Source organism: Solenopsis invicta, chromosome 8 (genome assembly GCF_016802725.1).
Source record: "Solenopsis invicta isolate M01_SB chromosome 8, UNIL_Sinv_3.0, whole genome shotgun sequence".
NCBI lineage: Eukaryota > Metazoa > Arthropoda > Insecta > Hymenoptera > Formicidae > Solenopsis > Solenopsis invicta.
This window is the reverse complement of record NC_052671.1, coordinates 15,591,707-15,610,296: the sequence shown is the minus strand read 5'-3', so window position 1 is coordinate 15,610,296 and position 18,590 is coordinate 15,591,707. Positions and strand designations below refer to the sequence as shown.

The following is an 18,590-nucleotide window of genomic DNA, read 5'->3' as shown; positions in this document are numbered from 1 at the left end:
TTATTCAGTCACATTTTCGAGACACTAAACATTCATTTAAAAAAAAAAAAAAATTGTTGGAAAATATTGATTGAAACTAAAGTTATGGTTTTCTCAAAGTTGCAAAGGTCTCACTATGTCGTGTTTTCGATTGGCACCAAATATGCTGTGTTTAAAAGTTAAACGTCTGCATTCTGAAAAAAATATTTTTATGTTGCTTTGCAAAATGATTATATTTATGATGGTAAAATTCTTAACAATAGTTGTATATAATTAGTATCATTCAATACAGTGAATGATTTGATTAGATTTAATTGCGACCAAAAAGGGTAGCATAAACAAAGTTATGTCATACTTGGCAAGTTAATCTAACTACAGAGTTCGAAATTTCAATCAAGGTTGGCTATCTTCGCGACTGATCCCGAGACACATTACAATAAAGTTACAGTAGGCCCAAATCTGAAGGCGCCTCTAGATTATGGGTTTCAAGGGCTCGATGATTGCTCGGTGTTGGTCGATGCGAAGACTCGGACGAGCAGCTAGGTTACAAAGACACGGGGCGCTATCGCTATCACGAGGGCTGCTCTGAGAAGTCTCTGCGAGGGGTTATTAGCGCGGAATTATTGTCATTGCGGGTGTCTCGCAGCCCTTTCATCGCTCATAGGCTATACACGCGGCGATAATGGAGGCTGGCGGGTGCGCGCCCGGCTCCTTCCAAGACTAAGGGCGTATTTCGTATTTTAACGGGCAGCTTTGACAATGGACCACCGTCGTTCTTGTATACGACTTCGCGGCTGCGAGAGATAAAGGTGCTAGTTTCCACGAGTACACGGGCCACACATTCGCACTCTTACGTCTTGCACGTGTATTGGGCGCTCTACGACGTCTTGCTTCCGCCTTGGACGCCTAATAACATCGGCGATGTTGGTTTAAGCGTCCCTTTGACGATTCATTAAACCCCACTCCTGATGCCGAACTATTTTTACGACTTGCGTATCTAGTCCTACTGCGCATAATTAATTCAATGCGCAGGTCGTTTAGAGTTGTTAACGTCACACTTTCTTTTTTGACAAATTTTTTAACAAATTCATAATTAATCTTATCTTTAAAAAAATACCAATCTTTTAATAAGAATAATATTGTACATAATAACAAATATTATTTTATAAATCTTAAACTTAAAATTCTGTTAAAACAAAAATTAAGTTAGCATTAGAAATAAAATTAAGATTAGAGAAAACTTTCGAGTGAAACCAATGATTATATAATAAAGGAAGTTAACATAATGCTGCAAAGTTTCATTACTGAACACTTTTCATTGTTAAACGTATTTTCCTTATTGCGTAATACTTATTGCTATACATGTACAGTTTCTCGACTGGGACATGAGCGAACATTCCGACCGACACGTCGTGGCAACCCCCGAGTGATTATCTTTCCAATGTGATGCTTTCAAGGGTGCGTATATATCCTTATTAATAATTAAATGAAAGTAAAGAGAGAGAGAGAGAGAGAAAGGGAGAGATTGCGCCAGTTCGCATAGGGTTACCGCTTTTTCCTCCGCATCTCCGAGAGCATGACGCTTCAAGTGCTCGAGCAGCCGTGGAAAAGAGAGAAAGATAGGACGAAGAGAACGTGGAAGGGAAAATGTATCCGTACCAGCGGTGGAACGAAATACGAATGCCGAGAAGGGGATGCGCGCGGGGGACGGCCGATGTCTACCACAAAAGCCATTGTCCGCCACTTACTGAATTCGTCGAGCCTCCCTCGCCTCCACCCCCTCCCCCGCCCGCTCCATATCCAGCGTACGCGAAGGGAGAAAGAGGGAGCGAGAGGCAGAGAGCGAGAGAAAGAGCTACGCGCGCCACCCGATGTAAAACACTTCCCGTGAATTTTATTGCTCTAGGTACCTCCTCGTATACCTCCACGTGCACGACACGGCACCTAACCTACCTACCACCCGGCCAGGAACCACTATTCCTCCCCTTCAACCCCTCCGCGTTTGCTTATACGCTCGGGCGTGAATCTGACCGCGGGAACATTCAGACGTACGCGCGCACGCACACACGCACAGCTCCGTACATCGTAGTTATTGCTTGTGTACACACAGGACGCGCGGCTGCACGTGTATTTACCACCGACGGCGGGTAGGCGGGTCCGCAGTTACAAATGTCACCGTAAAATTACTTTTTAATTATCGTCGAGAGGATTTCGCTTATTACGCGATATTCCGCTCCGCTTCTGAGACGACGGCGCGGTGGCGGTTGGCAGCGGAGGCAGGAATTCGCCCGAAATTTTCTATTTTGCTCGCGCCGCTGACCCTCGACCGTCTCGCACGGGGTCCGGCACTTTTAATTTAGATAAGATTGTCCCTTTTATACGTCGCGAGGCATATAGAAAGCCTCACGTAGGTCGCCGCGCCGGCATCGTGCTACGAATCGAAGTAATTCTTATCTAGGCGCGATTGTGACCGTTTGCGTTTCGTGTTTATAATCAGAGCAGATAGTATGAAAGAGATAGCATGAAGGGTCGCAGATGATGAACATGAGCAAAGCCGCGTTACGTGATATTCTAATTTTAATTTCAATCAGATACTTCTTATCCAATATTTAGAGGAGAAAGTGATATAGGCTTCCATTTATATTTTATTCAATAACTTCACTTTATCAATATTTTATATTGAAATTTAACGATTATATTCATCAAAATGTTGTTTAACAGATTCTAAACTCAAAGTTATGAAATATTTATTATTTAAGACGTAATTTAATAAAAATGTAGCAATACTGCATAATGAGTCAAAGGGGAACAATGATAATATTATAGCCCACCACAAAAATAAATGTAAAAATTGATTTGTTTAGAAAAAATAGAGTATTTTGTTACAAAATTATATATTTTTAATTTTCCTTAATTGAGGATTTTCCTGCGTTCAAAAACATTAGAGATATTATTTTATCTTTTTGTTTAATATTAAACAAGAGTATATAATAAAAATATCTAATGATTTTGAACGTCTGTGCAGAGTAACGATCGATTTATTGAAGAATTATTTCGATAATGCCCACATTAACGAACTAGTATGTTACTAACTAATTTTGCGTAACTCAAAATGTGTACAGCCAAATAAAAAGTTAAAAAAACACTAGAATGTACATACATGCGTGTGGTAATATGCTCAAGTAAAAACAATGAGAAAGTACCAATGTATAATTAACTCTCAGTATGTTAATCTTCAGCTGACACACTGGGTGTCGTACACCCAAGCACTTTACAAAAATGCTTGGCATTCATAAATCGTTCGCTCCTTCTCTTCTGAATATTTTGAATATATTCAACTTCGCAATTTTCGCGCCTATTTAATCTTCTTCTTGACCTTCTGTTGTATCAATTAAAAAAAAATTGTTCAAATTGTATGCATTACGTACTGAGAGATACGTAATTGAAAATGGTCGGGTAACGTACACCCATGTGTGGTAAAATACCGAATTCAACATAGTGTGTCAGCTGAGAGTTAATATGCATGTATCTTGAAAAAGTTTTCAAATATTCAAAAGTAAAAACGCCTTATAACAATTGATATATTAGCGCCATTACATAATGGCAGGCTAAACAAATAATTTCATCGATAATTATTAGCAATTTATCACATAATAATGGAGATAATACAGATGTTCATAATACTTACACGGCTCATAATATCACTTTCTCTTGTATAATTCTTTCAGCAAATGCCGATATAAAAATTGTTTGAAATATTAACAGATAATGACGCGCTGAACATTTAACGTTTCAAAATATATACGAGTTTTCTCTATGGATACATTTCGCTTATTATTTGTTGATGAGAGCACTGACCTTGCTCGGGATGTTAAATCATTTTAGATATTTCAGATGAATTCTGAACGACTTAATGCCGCGCAAAGTTCATTTATTTTCAGTGAGTACCGAGGTTCTCGAGAAAGACACGCCGCGAATGAAAAGTTCGGCCAAGAAGCGGCCCTCTTTCGTCCGCCGAATATTATCTCGGCGACAGCGCGGGCGATTCGTTTGCCCGGCGGTAAATCCGCGAATTAAAGAACTTATTCCATTTGGGCAGCCAAAGGGGTGTGAACGCTTTCGCGTACGTATTATCTCCCGGCCCGGCCGTCGGAGACGGGGAGACAGGGGGGCGGGGAGGGGGAGGGCAAAAAGGGAAAGAGAGCGGCAGGAAGGCGAGGACGAAGGACGAGGGCTGGGAATGACCTGGCGAAAGGCGTGAGAGGAGGAGAGATAGCCCAAGCGGGAGGGAGAGAAAGGGGGGTAAGAGGGAGAGAGTGAGAAAGCGCGTTTAGACGTTCGTTCCGCTGGTAACAAAGATAACTCTATGCAATAAAAATGATTCAAAGTTTCCCGCGGCGGATGGCGGTTCCGATGGCGGAGCGGTTGACAATGGCGCGTCTTTGTCTCCGTCCCGCGCCGCACCGCCGTCCCCCGACCCGCCGCCACTTTTGCCGCGACCGCCTCCCTCGTCCGTATCCTGCGACACCTATCTTCCGGTTTAAAGTCCCGGCGTGCGCGCCAGAGAGGAACCTCGCTAACTTTTATTATTTACGACCGATATTTCAGCCAGGCCCGAGCGCGTACACCCGGTAGCGCGAGCGAGCGCAAAGTGGCCGCCACCACGAGGCGCCGTCACGTTTATTAACTGTAATCGATGTCTTTGGGATGTCGCCGAGGAAAGATTAGAAGATCGTCCGATCTATCGTACATCTCCAAGGTTTGACGAGGTGGTACCAATAAAAGCCGCCGGATTCGACCCACTTAAAAAATTTATCTACCAAAATCCACCCAATCACTTTCTTCAATTTCTTAGAAAATCAAAAAAAAATAGTTTAATTTTTACTTCGTTATAATTTATATTGATTTATTTGTTATTTCAATTTTCATTTTTCAAATATTAATTATACTTAAAGAATCTATTTTTTTAATTTTTTAGCAAAACAAAAATCTACTTACTATATGTAAGATCTCATATATGACGGAATCATTTTTTGTCAAAAACTAAATTGATTAAAAAAAATGGTTGAGTCCAAAGACTATCGATTTGATATGGAATGCCCCTTAATGAGTATAGTCTATTAAATTAATAAATTAAGTTAAATTAATTAAATTGAAATTAATTCATAATACAATTATCAAACGAATAACGCATTTTGTTAATCATTAGTGGAGCAAAAAAAAAACAAAAACGCATAAAACTCGATAGAATATAGAAATCCTAAAAAACTCACTAGGTCCATCTTTTCTTTAAAAAAAAAACTCGATTTTTTTCAAATTCTGTACATCTCGCACATTCTTGAATATCAAGTTATCTCTGTTTTATATAGACGTGTGTGTCTTTATATTATATCTTGCCACCGTTTCCTCGTGATAGATATGGTGGAAAGAACATCGAACGATTCCTGATGTCAGTCGATAACGATTAATCGCGGCATAACTCCGTAAAGTGAAACGAAATGTTACGTCGCGTTATTAAAACGACAGCTGAGTGAAATTAAGCGAATACGGGTCTTATCGAATCAACGGATGAACGGACGACGATCGGCACCGAGAGACCGTCGGACCCTGCGTCCGCACTTACCCTCTCGCCACCCTCGCGGGCACCTTTATCTCTACCTATACGCATATACATACGCGACCCTCTCCCCGATGAAGGGTCTGAATTTGCATTTTATTCGCAGTCGTGGAACCGCGGGTCCGTCCGTGCGGGTAACGCTCCTCCGCGGCGCGGACATTTATTTTAATTAAATTACTCCGGAGCGTCGAACAACCCATTTCCTATAAATTATCCCCTCGCCGCTCTTTTGCGTTCGCGCGCCAAGGCATTAACGTACCCGCTGATCCCGCGGTGCCATTGAAATGAAATAAAAGCACCAGCGGCCAGCGAGAGCGAAATGTACCGCTTGACCAATTCTCACCGCGATTCCGCCGCTTCTCTTTCATTTAGCACAATCATTTCCCGCAAGTGCACCAGTACCCTTAAGTTCCCAAACGCTTCGGGGAACAAATTTTTGGTACGTCTCTTGAAATTATTTTCTACATTTTTCAATTATAGCTATGTCTCTTTGTTATCTAATATATACCTGATTAAGCTATTGTGGCATAAATATGTTCCAAACTTAGATAACTCTTCTTTTGCGACATGTTTAAGAAAATTAAATTCAAGATATTGATTTTTTAATTATTTAATTATTTGATTTTATAATGCGTTTACCAGAGAGTAATTATCGTGCATTATACTAGATAGACAAAAATCAATTTTTTTGTAAATTAGATTGTTTTGTAAAATTTATATATAAATATATAAAAATTATATAAAATTATAATATAAATATACATAAATTATATAAAATTATAAATACACATGTATAATATATTTTAAAATTTATATCAATAAAAAATATCACTTAACTTTTGTTTTCTACGACCTACTTTAACTGGTAGAATTGAGATCTTTCGTGTTTTCTAACTGATGAATGCATTAGATCAATGAAAGGTTAATCTTAAAAATAAAAAACAAAAAAAACTTTCCAAGGTATAGATTGGAGATTACAAGTAGAACATTTTCAAAACTTGTCAATAGAGTGTTAAAAATTGGCACTGTGATAAAAGCTTGTTGAGAGGACCGCATAAAAACTTTAGATTCTATAAATCACAGTAATCCATAGAAAAAATAATTTAAGCAATATTCTTATTAATATGAAGTATAATTTATGTTTCAAATCGTTTATGTTCAAAAGACAGTGTCATATTCATTTTGTCAATTGATGATATCGTATTCTTGTATTTACTAGTAAAACAAGTGCGCGCTACGCGCGCGAAACACAGCTTTTGATATTATAAATTACAAATTTACTCGATACATACATAATTCTTGATAACTGTCAAAACGCATTCTCCACGATGACAGTAGCTCACAAAGTAAGCATAGCGGGAGAACCAATCAGCATTACGAAAAAACGTCAACAATAAACTTCAACTATCAATTTAACATGGACTTTTTCAGATAGAGAACACTCGGTTCAAACTTTGGTTAGTGTATCTTATTTATTTAGTATGTTACCCACCTTAAAGCCTCCAATTAAAAATTTTTTTTTCAGATTAGTTGTAAATTTGTTAATTTAATAATTTTTCATTGTTTAATATAAATAAAATAATTGCATAATTATTAAATTAAATAATTGTGTAATTGGTTAATTACTACAAATATTTATTAAATTTGCCAAAAAACGCTGTTCTAATATCTAGTGTGATATAAAAAATATAATATAAAAATCATATATAATAAACAAATTTATTATATACAAGAAATCCCATTTTAATGAAAACAATAAAATATTTTAAAAATAAAGAAATTTATAAAAAAAGTTTCAGACAAAAACTGCATTATACCAAAGGAGATAAATAATAATAAAATTTATTTTTTTTTAATCCGAGTTTTTTAACAGTTGCTTTTAATATTATTTATCCTCTTCAAATAATATAATTTTTTACTTGAAACATTTTATGTTTCATTTAGAATATTTTATATATAATCTATAAAAATGTTTACATTCTACTACTCCATGATTCTATTACTGTATGATAAACTAACTACAATCATTTTACATATTTGCTGCAATTAGTAAGGAAACAGTTTTTACATTTTACAAAGCAGACATTTTGTAGCAATTAACAAATTTGACGCACATGAAATTTCTTAATTATCCTATATAGGCTATCACTCATATTCAATTAAATTATAGAAAATAAATAAATATCATGTCATTGATGTAACAAGTTGCAGTGAAAAAGAGTTTGATAATAGCTATCAAATGTTGAGTGAAATAATGCTTTAATTAAATATTCGGTTCATATTAAATAAAAGTAATTTTATTCTTTTAAATATTTAATAAATATTATTAAATGGTTGAATTAATATTAAATTTGGTAATACTTATTAAATGTTTATCAGTAAAGTTTTTCATTGGGCTGCCTCAAATTTCAACCGCATATGGTTTTTCCAAATCTATTTCGAAGGAAAACAGCCTAGAAAGATTTTCGCCTGAGAGTAAGGTTCGCTGTGGACATGGAAATAAATTTGCAAGATTGTTCGGTATATGGATCTTATTTTCCTTACATTTCAGGTCATAGCTCTTGAATGACTGGGTCGATTTTCAATTGCAAACAAAATTTAAAAACTAAAAATTATAAAAAAATTATTTAAAAAAATTTTAAAACAATTAAAATTAAATTTTATTTGTTATTAAACTTTTATTATATTTATTTTTTCTTTTTTATTTTTCGATCAATTATAATGTTTCGCTTTTTTAAATTCAACGCGGAAAAAATATTGCACTCACTAGAAGAGTTCATTGAATAAATAATTTATAAGTTTTTTTAAAAATCGATAATAATAAAATTATTTAATAGACGACTAATCGTAAGGCACTAATTATATAATTTCCTGACAACTGTGATTTTTTAAATCTATTTTCAGAGTTCCACCATTTAAAATGCCACCAAATTAAAAACAGCGAAACATTATAAGTGATTAAAAAATAAAAAATAAGAAATAAATATATGATAATAAAAGTTTAATAAAAATTTAAATTTAATTTAAATTTTTTCAATTTTTTTTTTCTTTTTTCATAATTTTTGTAAATTTTCAGCTTTCAAATGTTTGTTCGCAATTGAAAATCAATCCAGTCATTCATGAGCTTCATGACCTGAAATATAGGAAAAATAAGATCCATATACTAAAAAATTTCAAAAATTCATTTCCATGCCCACAGCAAACCGCTTATTTTCAGGCAGAAATCTTTTTAGGTTGTCGTTTTCCTTCGAAATAGATTCGGAAAAACCATACGCGGTTAAAATCTGAGGCGGCCGAATAAAAAGCTTTACTGTTTAAAATAAAATTATATTTGGTACATTAATCAAATATTTAATCAGCATTGTTTCATTGTACTGAATAACATAATATAATAATACTAATATAATATAAGCAATTGTTTACTAATATTCACTAAATAATATGTGAAAAAGATAAATTCTATTTAGTTGTATTAACCAAATATCTAATCAGCATACTGACAAAAGTCTTGTTGAATTAATTGAAAATCTGATAGACCAATATTTGTTCAAAAACAGATGAATTAAAAATCTTGTAAGGAGATACCAGATGATAGTATAGGTTTATTAAACATCCTAGTTACAAAATCTCGAGTCCTAATATAATAACCAAAAATAACTTGATTTTACCACACACTCATATATTTTTTGTTGATATAGTCAAAATTTTCTCAGTGTATTATATCACTCAATATTTAGTAACTATTACCAAATTCTTTTATCAATACTCCTACACTAAATAATGTAACATAATACAATATAATATAATCAATCATTTGACATTATCTAAATATTTATAAAAGTAAAATTATTTGTTGATTATTTTAACCGAATATTTAAATGAGATTATTTCACTCAACAATTGATAACTATTACTAAAGTCTTTTTTTTCAGTATATGTATAGGCTGCGCTCACAGCGCTTGTAAACATTATTCGTCCTTGTTTAATATTTATAAACAAGAAGGATAAAACAAAAAGGAAATAATGCAATTCATCATTCACAATGACAGCGCCAATTCAGCACTGTTATAAATGTCAGAATAACATTTTCAATTTTAAACATTCCTATTAAAGCCAAATATCGGCGAACGAAGGAGACGGACTCATCGCGAATAAAGGACGCGTTCTGCGTTCAGAAGCAGCTGTGTTGTATCTTGCAATACACGGTGGAGTCTGCGGCGCACGCGTTAGCAGCCGACACGGCCGGCGCGCTGTCGAGATTAGGTTAGGTTAGGTTGCTTGGCGCAACGCAGAATCCGACAACGCCGCTATTCCTTATTTACGTTCGATCGAGGGAGAGCCTTCGGCGATCAACTCCGTCCGCTTCGCGAGGCGGCATACTCTCTTACCTGATACGGGACATCCTCGCCGAGCTTGCCGCGGGTCACTGCGACGTTGAGCGTGAGCACGCAGCACTTGTCGCCGTTCCACACGTACAGAACGTTGTCACGTATCTCGAGGATATTTCGCGTCTCTTTGGCGCCGCTCGTCAGGTTCTCCTTGATATCCTTGAACAGACCCTTCTCGTTCAGGCGCAACAAGTCCGTACACGACGACATCCTGCGTTGCAGAGCGCGAACGACGCGAGGTTATGGCGGTAAATAGCGGTAAACGCGCGCCTCGACGCCACCACGCTGAAGCACGCCGCCACACGGCTGCCGCTCTTGCGGCGAACTTCAGGCAGCAGCTGTTTTTCGAAACGACCGTCGATCGCGTGGCGCGACGTATGTATGTACACAATCAGTCGAGATTCTTATTATCGGAACGGTGCCAGCGACGCGATTGTTTCGAGCGATTAATGTCATGTACTTACTCTTTACTCTTTATTTTTATGAATGAATGTCGCGAATTAGCATCGCGAGCAGTTGAGTCGTCGCCGCCACGCGATTATTGATCGCGATACTCTGTCCGTTCACCGCGGGAACTTAGATTCGGCACGGTCACAGTTGTGACTGTAAATGGTTAATTTCGAGTCAAAATAGAATTGAGCTGATCCCCGTTGGGTAAGCAAATATTCAAATGCGCGAATTAATTCCATCATACCAAGTAATTGTCGAATTTCGATCGTTTGAAAGCAATAATATATTACTAATTGAAAATAACATAAATGTTCTAATGACTGAACATGATATCTGGACTAAAACAAAAAATTTATATTTATTATTAATCTTAAATTTTATAAAAATTGTTTTTCTGTTTTTGTTTTGTTTTTTTAAAGCATTAAAATTTAATTGTGATCTTTAAATGTTTAAAGATATTTATAGTTCATTTTAAATATTAGAAAAATTAACATTATAAAGAAATAAATTTGTTACAGAACTAAATTCCTAGAGAGCAATATCTAAAACATTTAAAAGATATCTTTTACATAATTTTTAGACATGTGTGTTGTCTAATTAGAGTTTTTATTTTGATGATGTTCTTAAAATTTGTTAAAAAATATTATGTATATTGTTAAGAAATATTGTGCATTTTAAAATTTATATTTCTGTATGCTAATAATTTTATATTTTATATTTCAGTTAATTATATAATTAAATCACTTTTTATGATAAATTCTTATAAAAATCTTATTTTGGCTTTGTATTTTTACATAATCAGTTACTGGATTAGTTAGCATTTATTTGTTATAATGTAACGAAGTGAATCGATTCTATTGAAAATAAAAAAATTCGGATTTAAAGCGTTTATCACAACGATGACCGATATTAATGTTATTATTTACTCAGATTTAAAATCCACAATTAAAGGACTTTGTAGATAAACCAAACAAGTCTAAACAGTTAAATTTTCAGGAAACAAAAACTTCTTATCTTTAAACCGTTTGTTGCACAAATATAATTTTTCTTCGAATATATATAGGTCTAAGAACAAAATTGTAGATTTTGACTAATATTTTAAAGTCCCATTTAAAAGAAAAAAAACTTCTGGACTTAATTAGCTCTTGTAAGAATTTTATATTCACTATTTGTTTATTCTATATTTTGCATTAATTTTTTTTGTAATATTAATATTAATAAAAGTGATGGAGTAAGTATTATTTAATATATAAACCAATTATTTTTTTTTGCACATTTTATTTACAAATAGCTCTTAACAAAAATGTTCTTTTATATTTTTCATATAAATCTGATTTTTCGCCAGGCACATAATAATTACAAAAACAAAGTTTTAGGCTTTGATTTAATATTTTTTGAATATCCATTTAAAAAAATAGAAAAAATCTGGATTTACTTGGATCTTGGGGAAATTTTATATTTAATACTTATTAATATTTTTATATTCGGTTTTCTGTTTGAATGCGGTAACATAATTGTTTATGTAACATAAATTTTTGTTTTTTATGTGACTACTGCTGGAGAATGATTCACTGCCTTAACTCAGATTAAGCAAAGAATAGATTTGTTTGGTTTTCGTAGAAAATCTTTCAATACGTTTGCAAGATTACAAATCTGTTCTTTATAGCTAAACTGGTGTACATTTTTACTCAAATGAAATAATATGTATTTAAAGTTTAGTAAAAGCGAGATAGAAAGTTTTATTGTAGTCGAGTGTAGTAACAGGTCTTATAATTGTGTAATAATGTACCGATAAACAAATTAATATTTTTGTGATATGATTTTTTATTATTACAATTTTGTATCGTCATAATTTTCGTATTTCATAATTCTTGTTATAAAATATTTGCTAAATGAAAAATTAACAAAATGTGAACATGTTAATACACGTGTATATAAATAAACAAGCAAAATAAATTGCATTGTTTCAATATTTAATGTTGCTGTGTTCAAATTTGTAGAAGACCGAAGAAAAAAAAATTTGAAACAAACTTTTGCTTCCATTAGGCCCCGGAGGGATTCGAACCCTCGATCTCCTGTTTACTAGACAGGCGCTTTAACCAACTAAGCCACGGCGCCGTTTGGAGAACGTGAGTATCTACAATTTATCAGTATACGTAGAAAATTTCGATATGACTTGTGTTTCAGTGTCTTATGCTTAGAATTGAATCGTAATTTCTATGTTATTTTTATTGCTCATGTTTTTTTTGCATGTATTTATAACAAATATTTTTTGTTATAAATACAATATATTATATTTGTTACGATCTGTTCGAAGAAAATTATTATTATATAATGTAAAAATTATAAAAAGAGATATATGATTAGAAAAAATAATGTACGTTTGCAAGCAAGATTTAAATTACATTATCGCTTTTTATTAAGTAATATTAACAAAAACAAAGTAAAACATGTAGTAGATGGAATATGATTTATCAACTATGACTGCAAACTTTTTGAGTATAATTTTAAGTATAATTTTTTAATAAATTTTTTAACTAGAATTTGTTGCGTTTTTAAGATTTTGTAAAGCAGTTTTTTGCTATAAATTCTTTCAAATGTTAGTTGATCTATAACAATAAATTTTATCTATAATTAAAAATAATCTTATCTATAAGAAGTATGAATCTTTTATTGACAAATTTTTATTAATTAAAAATATTAAAATTTCTGTTTCGGAATAAATTGAAACTTAATAGTGCAAAACGCATTTTTAGTCGTTGTTATTTATGTATGATCAAATTTACGTGTAAAATGTTTATGATGAAAAAAAGAAACGCCCCCGGGTGGGCTCGAACCACCGACCTTTCGGTTAACAGCCGAACGCGCTAGCCGATTGCGCCACGGAGGCTGATGACTTCCACCTCTCTGTAACGATAAGGTCCCTCATACTTCTTTCATGTAATTGCTTTTTTTAATTGTACATATATCTAATGTTTCTTTTATCGCAATAATATACCACATGTTTTAATATAATTTTTATGTATAATATAATAGAAACTTAGCAAATTAGATTCATTCAAATTAATTTCGCGGTTGTTGTACATGTGATAGCAAAATCTTATTTGTTTTTAAGTCTAATAATGAATATAATCGGTAAGAAATTTATATGTGAAAATATACATAAAAATACATAATTATATATATAAAGTATGCCTATATTTTTTTTTCTTGTACAATGTCTGTTTACATAAAGAGAAAAAAATAATAAAAACAATTAAAAAATAACTTCTTTATTGTTTATATGAAAAGTAAAACTGCAATTAGTTTTTACATATAATTATTTATATAATTTTACGTTTAATTATATTTTTAATTATGTATGGACAAGTTTTTTATTTCCTCAAATTTCAGTTTTTATAAAATAAAATATTATAATTATCGTTTTAATAAATAATAAATTTGATACAAGTATCATCGAGAGTACAGATGCAGTTAATAATAAAGGGCGCGTTAATAATAAATAACTTTACGTAAAAGAATTTTTATTCAATTTTTTTGGATGAACGTCTGACTTACATTGACTCATCTTTAGCAACACTATCCATAGTGTAAAAACGTTCATAAGCTTCTAGAAGAACGTTGATTGAGCATTCTTCTGGTTCTCAATTCCAGAAAGTTCTATCATTAATACATGGTTGATTGAAAACAATAGTTTTAGTAAAGACTCATCATTTCATCAACAAAACCTTGAAAAAGCGAGATTATAAATTTCATACAATAAAAAATCCGCCAGTCAAATTAATAAAATTTACAAATCGAAGTATTAAAATGTGTAACCTGACAAAGACGTCGCATTGTTTGGAAGTCAAATATAAAATATCATTACAAAAACATTTTTATTATTTTTCCTACGTATCGAACAAAAATTATGCAAGAAAACAAAGCACGTATATATTAGATATATTTTATATATTCTTATATGAAAATTTTTTGTATTGGAAAAATTAAAATTAATAGATTTGCAATCATTAAAATAAAAGGTTAAAAGTACTTTGTTTGACCTCATTTGTTATCTCTTTGTACAAAAAAAAAAAAACAGGACTAAATATGTCGGTAAGATCTACAAATTGCCTGGTGCATGCGAAGTGATTTGCAATTCATTTTCCGATAACGGCTGACGATGAATTGCGCTAGACTCTCCGCGTCTCGAATACTACCACCAACAAAACGCACATTTGTATCTACAGAGCCGTGGCGTACTACGATACAAATCGAACAGATGTGTCGGCGCAAGAAAGTGGCCGCGATGAAATATCGCCTCGCGTTGAAATAAATTCGTTATAGTTTGTGCGCGGTGATAACGCGTATACGTAACGGGAAATAGTCCGGCACAGTCGCATCGAAACCATATACGGTTAATTAAATGGGGTCGGCTCATTAGTAACTGTCTATATGCAAGGCGATGGGCGAGACGCGATTGGAGGGTGGTCCCAAGGTGATTTATCCGTCACGATGGATCGCAGATGTTCGACTGGTACGCAATGCGGGTCATCACAATATTGTAATTGGAATGATAGCGCATCTATATGTATGCAGAACGAAAATGCACGTCCCGTTTAAGCGCACAATATGTACATTATAGAAAATGATTATTGGAATAACGTTACAGGAAAGTCGTCAATACTGGCATAGACCTTTTAAAACGTCATCCCCTTATTTCTCGGAAACTATACATTGTATTGTATTAATACCGACAGAAACATGATCTGCTTAGATAACTGCTCTCTAATGCCTATTTCCACGTAGGTTAACTTTGATCTCAGTTTAACTTACTCTTTATCTCTCTTTAGTTCTAAGAACTAGAAAAAGATAAAGAGTAAGTTAAACTAAGATCAAAGTTAATTTAGATTGGTGGAAGTGAGCGTAAATCGGAATCAGTATTATTCACTGGAAGACAGTGGACAGCCTGATTTCAGTAGTATACTTATTATACTTAATGCTACACCGCTTTCGCATTAATAAGCCGTCTAATCACCGCCGTTATCAATTATTTTCTGATTTCTGACAACACCGAAGCACACTTTCTATCAGTTTTACAACATATACTTTCGAAAATAAATATTGCAAAATCACTCGAATCTGTGGAAATAATTATTTCATCATACATATTTGTGTCCGTATTTTCATCTTCATTGAGCCCCAGACATTTCCGATTGAATTTGCATCTGGTGATTGTGATGGCGAATCTAACGTGTCGATGTCATTTTCTTTTTTCCATTTGCAGCAAAAACGACTCTGATTTAAATCCAATTGAATGCCAAGAGGATTAATATCTCGAAAAATGATTCCGAAAAAAAGAATTGAGTTCTCTCTTGAAGAGGATGACGATCCAAAACATTGGAGTTGTTATAGCTGTAAATGGAAAAAAGAAAATGACTTCAAATGTCAGATTAGCCAATCATTTGCTGCAAATTTAATCGAAAATGTCTGGAGATTAATGAAGATGAAGATGCATGGGAAAAAGGATATACAGTGAAATAATATAAATATTATCGCAAAGATTCGATTGATTTGGCGATCTGTATGCTGTAAAATTGATAGAAAGTATGTTTCGGCGCTGTCAGAAAATAATTAATAACGGCAGTGATTTATTAATACAAAAGCGTTGTAGTATTAAGTACGTTAATTCGTTTATAATAAATAGTTTAAAAGTTATGTCGATCACGCTCTTACTACACAGACTGTATATTTAATTTATTTTTTACCCTTTTACGATATATATTTTGTACGGGAAAGTGTAAAGTGCTTTCATCGTATTCTGTCGTTTAATTGACGGAATAAATAATCGATACTTCAGTAGTTTATCCGTACACCGTCGTTTCGCAAGACTCGCTCTAAAGATCTCCGGAAGGAGACCTTCGGCCATGGTGACACTAACGGTCTGTTTAAATTGTGTGTTTAATTACACAAGTAAGAGACATTTGCCGCAAAATTTATCGGTCACTGTTACCGTCCCCTTCGTTCCTAATCTACGTAGCAGATATCCAGGCTAAACAGAGGAGAACATATCCTTAGCCTGCAATAAGACGCTTCTCATTGCTTTTTAGTGCCTCTTCCCAGAGAAGCAATTAGATTTATCAAGCACGCATATAATTTACTAACGTTACTACAGCAGTTGCAGCCATGTAAATATGAATCGTAGCACGCTGCCTGCAGCTTATGATCCAAGCATTATGCATTTTTTTTTAAAGTTATTAAATGTATAAGAACGATCGCACACATCTTCTCTAACTTAAATGCAAAGATGCAAAGATGTTCTAAAGAAATTAACAGCAACACTCGAGCTTTGTTAGAAAACACAGTGCAGCTATTTCATATAATTATTGTTTCAAAAAGAATATCTTTTCTTTATACATTATTCCATGTTTTCTCTTACATCTCCGCGAGAGGCACGCAGTTTTTTCTGCAGTTGCATATCTGTCGGACTCTTTTTAATTATCGAAGAATTTTTGTTGCACAAGACTGAGTACTTGTATATATCTACGGTTAGAGAATACATGGATCTCGCTTCTTATTGGATAGGAATTTATGGCCATAAATCTAACTGGTTCCCGTCGAGAGGTTGAGCTTCCACCTGGAAGTTTACAGTCCCTCGTTCTCTCTATCCTGTAACCAACATCCGCTCCATCTCTCTTGTTCGCGTTTTCTACCCCTTCCCGGTACGGAAAGCACGGTACTTTACAGGCCATGGTGGGTGTCTATGATGAAAGTGTGCACGTTCTAGGATACACCGAACTTGTAACGATGTAACGGGTGAGCATTGCACCGAAATCATGATGAATTCATTCAGAGTGCGAATTAACGTCCGGTCGGGGGTAAGTTTTGCTAAATGCCCGGAAGAGAGAACGCACGCGAAACCGGTGATCATCAATATTCCATTACGGTAAACCAAAGTTGAGATTTAGCAAATTTGTTTGTATGCTTAAGAAATCGCTGGAATTTATTAATCATCTCGGCGTTCCGGTTTGCTACAAATATGTATTGGTTATAGATTGGCTATGCATTCCGTTACTTTGTGTTATGATTTTATTCACAAACATTTTCTTTATATACATATCATCCTATTTTCCATTTTGCTTAATATAATAAAATTATTGGTTCTTTGCGAGAAACAATCATTTAAATAATTCTTTTAATACAGTATTAATCTTGTAAGATAATGAATATGTTAATTGCATTTTCATTAAAAGTAATTAATTGGCAGCAAAAATGTTTTGTAAAATTTTATAAGAATTATTTGAGTACCCAGAGAAAAAGTAATTCGCATTTAGAAAGCGTCGGAAAGCGGCGAAGAAGGAATTGTTAGAAGTATCGATAGTTCTGACATAACAGCGGTTATCGCTTCGCTTTTAAGTATGACAATTCTCCCCGGTTTGTTCCTGGTTCGTTTTTCTCGCTCAATCAACTAATGGCCTGCAGAATGAAGTGTACGGCAGAACAGATCACGAACACCCGGTAGACAATACGTCTTGGCACTCGTAGGTCATTGTGGCGTTGAAAGGGAGTAACTTATAGGGGCATTGGGAATTACCAGTTTATTATTAGGGAGATAGCATAGAGGGCCAAGATCAGGGGTTGCTGTTAATTCTCCTAACACTTGGCTCCCCGGAGAGAACACGCTGCCTTAAGACTTCCTCCTTCTCGACCCATCCCACTGCACGGCCGACATCTTGAATCGCTGCCGTGTTAATTAGCACGACTTTAAACGCGCCCGCATGCGGTAGCAATCGGGATTCCTTGAAATGGTTTCGGCGCTACCCTCTGGAAGATGTTAAGATTGATATGCAATCTTTAGGGTAGAAAAAAATCACAAAGTGTATGTTTATTTGTGTGATCGCGATGCCATCGCGTAATTCAATTTCCAGCGTGATCATTATGTTTTAATGTGACTTGTTCTGCAATCGTGTAGACGAGAAAATTTGATTCCATATCTCTCTCCTTTTGAGTCATCTCTTAAGTAAAGGGCTTTTAAAATTTTACGGGAGATGGTTTGAAACGCTTTGAAAACTAAGTTATCTTTTTTTCAATCTTTATTTTAAATTTATTGATACCAAGAAAAAATTAATAACATATGAAAGGAAAACGGTATTGACAGTAATTATTGAAAAAGACAA

The 18,590-nt window shown here is 34.0% G+C and overlaps 1 protein-coding gene and 2 non-coding genes across 3 annotated transcripts in view; all 3 read right to left on the bottom strand.

The window, feature by feature from the left end:
• LOC105197170 (nuclear pore complex protein Nup88) overlaps positions 1–10,304 on the bottom strand; it is a 97,667-nt gene extending 87,363 nt beyond the window's left edge. Inside the window, exon 1 of the mRNA XM_011163414.3 lies at positions 9,985–10,304. Within this exon, the coding sequence (XP_011161716.1) occupies positions 9,985–10,194 (210 nt within the window). The 5' untranslated portion in view covers positions 10,195–10,304. The remainder of the gene's footprint in view (positions 1–9,984) is intronic.
• A 2,174-nt stretch (positions 10,305–12,478) lies between these two features.
• Positions 12,479–12,552, bottom strand: Trnat-agu. Its single transcript has one exon. It is a non-coding gene; the product is annotated as a tRNA-Thr (tRNA).
• Positions 12,553–13,250: 698 nt separating this feature from the next.
• On the bottom strand, positions 13,251–13,324 carry Trnan-guu. The gene has a single exon. It is a non-coding gene; the product is annotated as a tRNA-Asn (tRNA).
• Positions 13,325–18,590: the final 5,266 nt, after the last annotated feature.